This window comes from Solanum verrucosum, unplaced genomic scaffold (genome assembly GCF_900185275.1).
Source record: "Solanum verrucosum unplaced genomic scaffold, falcon-dt-bn FXZP01000136.1, whole genome shotgun sequence".
NCBI lineage: Eukaryota > Viridiplantae > Streptophyta > Magnoliopsida > Solanales > Solanaceae > Solanum > Solanum verrucosum.
Window position 1 is genome coordinate 1,851,526 of NW_026020145.1, and position 3,515 is coordinate 1,855,040.

The 3,515-nt window shown below is 34.6% G+C and overlaps 1 protein-coding gene across 1 annotated transcript; it reads left to right on the top strand.

Moving 5' to 3' along the window:
* Positions 1 to 212: 212 nt before the first annotated feature.
* Positions 213 to 2,981, top strand: LOC125827999 (uncharacterized). Its single transcript, XM_049507309.1, has 3 exons — positions 213 to 336; positions 869 to 981; positions 2,689 to 2,981. The coding sequence occupies exons 1-3, from the start codon at positions 240 to 242 to the stop codon at positions 2,767 to 2,769; spliced, it is 291 nt and encodes a 96-aa protein (XP_049363266.1). The 5' UTR covers positions 213 to 239; the 3' UTR covers positions 2,770 to 2,981.
* Positions 2,982 to 3,515: the final 534 nt, after the last annotated feature.

Genomic DNA, 3,515 nt, shown 5'->3' on the forward strand with positions numbered 1-3,515 from the left:
AGAAGAGAAAATTCTATTTTCTTTTACTTTTTTTTAAATAGTTTGGATAGAATTATTAAAGTTGAAAAATGAAGTATTTTTTTTGTATTTTATAAAAAATTAGAAAGTTTTAAAAATATTAATTTGATCTCAAATTTACTTAATTACATTAAGTGTCACCAAAAATCAAATTAATAGTTAATTAACCCCTTTCATTTAATTGTCTCAAGTTACTACTTGCAGAGATACTCAATTCAAGAATGGCTGAAGTTGAGAACCATTCATCTCCTCCTTCTGATCCGGCTCCATCAGATCCATCAACCCCACATCCTCAAACTGGGTTCAATCCTAGCAGAAGTAAGTGTAAGATTTGTAGATCTATTGTGGTGAATTGGGTCTGTGGGAATGGATTTTTAAGCGAACCCAACCCAGCCCAATTCGTTTTTGATATATATTTCTGGCCGTCATTCTATTTAGTATTTGAATGAATGGGTCGAATAAAGTGAATGATATAAAGGTTTCTTGATTTTGAACTATATAAATTCATGTTTGGGATTTCATATTTGTTAACACTAGGAGGGATGAAAGTTCTCAGATTTAGTTTGAAAACAATCTGATTTGATTTGTCTCTCTTTGTACTTTAGAGTCAATCTTTATTTGCACTTTGTTCAACTGTCTTAATGGATTTTCTTGAACCCTAAATGCCAAAGAATTTGGTAACTGAGTATTTCTTTATAACTTTATCAAATTGTTGTGTCCACAAAATTTTAGTTTGTGTTAGTTTTGGAATGAAGGAGAATTTGATTTGTTTAATCTAACATGTGTTGTTTCTTCTAGATTATTACAGTTGTTTGATCTAACATGTGTGGTTTCTTCTTGAGTATCACAGTGATTGGCATCATCAGAAGGAAGGCCATGATAAAAGACTTAGCGGCTATATACCATGCAGAGTGCCTTGCATATTGTCAAGAACTTTTGGAACTTCAAAAAAAAGCGGAAGAGGTTAGCAATATTGTCCTGCAACTTTTATGTTCATTTTACTTTGAAGAAGGCCCCTGCTTTCACTTGTCTTGTGAAATTCATGCTTCAAGGAATAATTGAAACCTATTATTTTGACAGAGTATTTACTTAATAAGATTAATATCTACCGTTAACCTAAGTTGCGTGGACTCTTCATTTTCGATGCCGCTCCCGGGTCAGATTCTCAAAAAATGCACTTCTTTTAAAGAATCCAACACACACCTATTGACATTTTTGAAGAATCCAAGTTACATAGCCGTCAACATATATGGTCATAACAACAAGCTTATGCTTGAAAATTTTCTGTCTTTCTCCCACTAGAGGCTCTTTGCAGTTTTACTATTTTTAGGGAAGATAGGTAAGTGAGTTGTTTGCATTTGCAGACTCGTTTATATCGTTGTCCTTGTCCTTAATGCTCTGTTTTGATTATTGAAAAGAAATGGAACCTGGGCCTAACTTAGCCCCAAAAGCTTGCACTCTTCGTTTTTCGCTAGACGGTTTCATTTGCTAGCTGTAGACATACAATGGTGATCCTCGCTTCGCTTCGCTTCTTTCCCTGTGGTCTTTATTGAATGATTGTCTAGCTCTTGCTTATAAAGACATTGTCGAAAACATAAAAACGATATACATACATTTCTGAGAAGTATATATCATCATTGGAGGAAAGAGAGGAGTCATGGGATTGTGGTTGGAAATTTTAAGAGAAGGATATGAAACTTGTATATGTGTTGATAAGAATATGATGTTTGTAACCATCTGATACCACATGAGCTACAAGTGGTACAACTGGGGGGCTAGATAGGAAGCTCATCAGAAGATGCAAGCATTTTATTCTGTCTGAGAAAAGGAGTGCTTTCCCATCCAAAAGAACATGCTGGTCATCCCAGGTTATAGATTCTTTTTCTCGTAGAAGAAACTAGCTCTAACAGTTACTTAATAGCTCTAACAGTTCCTTGATAATTACTAAGTGACAAAGAACCAGTGATGAATGAAGTGTTTCTATCAATGTTAGGAGGAGGTTCAGCTGTTGTAACAGCATCTGTACTGGAGGTTCAGCTATTGTAGCTGCATGTTTACTGGATGTTCAGTTATAATGGTTCAAAACTTTGAGAGTTGCTTGGAAATGATGAATGTCAGTTGAGTGAATTACAAAAAAAAATTAACTTAGCAATTGATATTTGTCGTGTGTGCTCTGGTCTCTTTAATCACTCAGCTTCCAAGTATTTGTGTGATTATTACAACAGGTGCTCGTGTCTAAAATGATATGATAAAAAGAAACTGCTTAACTCCTAAATAAAAAGACTTTTGAATTCTGCTTATGCCTTAGTTTTTCTTTCTTTGATAGCTACTCATTTATCCCAATTATTCTCTGGACTCGTTGGTCCTAGGACCTACCCAATGCCTTATTTTCCTGTTAAAATTGGAGAAGAAACCCTGCTTTGCAATGCTTTCCTAACACCTTACTTCAAGTTTCTAGTACAATGCTTGCCTTGATGAACATAATTTGCCGAAGTTTTGGAGTTCTCATCAGAATCTAGAAGTAAAAAGATGAATATGCATTTAGTATGATGCCCACCTGCTCTTATTTCCCCTTTTTCAGAAAGATATGTTAATTGCTGTGTGTTTATTTTTCCTGTGTTGTTATATCCATTATCATAGTAACCTTTTTTTCCCTTTCAAATGCTCCAGTCATTAATTGAAATGAAAGCTGCAGAAGATTCAAGGAGAGAAACAATGAGGCCCCCAAAACGTATGAAGAAAGCCCGTTAGCACCTAATGTAAGATATGTTTGCGATCTATTATATGCTTTCTTGAAAGATTCTCTTGGCCTTTTAACATTGGCAACCTGGAAATTGTCTTTTACTGATTACAGAAAGCTACAAGTTTGTTAAATCTAATAGATACAGCTCATTACAGAAGATTAAGATGAATTGTATTTTGTTATTTCACTTTAGAGATAAAGGAAAGTATGTTGATGAAGCTGGATCAATCATAGAAGTCATAGTATCGCCGAGCACATATGCTAGTTTCATGAGGACCATGCTATAAGCCCAGGTCCAAATTCATGATGTAAAAATAATATGAGTTATATTTAATTTAAGGGAAAATGCATAAGTACCCTCTAGCCTATACCCAAAATCCCTGAGACACACCTAACTTTACTAAGGTCCTATTATCCCCCCCCCCCCCCCCCGAACTTATTTTTTAGTTAATTGTTTACCACTTTTCGGCCTACGTGGCTGAGTTCGTGATTTCACCTATGTTAGGCACGTGGGTGCAGCTTTTAGACAACACTGGCCAATAAAAATTGGTCATGTGTTAAAATAAACTTGGAAAAAATAAATATTAACTCAATTGTCTTCTTCTTTATTATTGTTCTTCATGTTTGAAAAAAAAACCTCCATTATCATAACTTAAATTGCTCCTTTCTTCGAAAAGCTAACAAAATAAAATGAAGAAAAAACTAACCTTTGAACTCAATCACAATTCTTGATGACTTATAGAAGTAGGGGTGT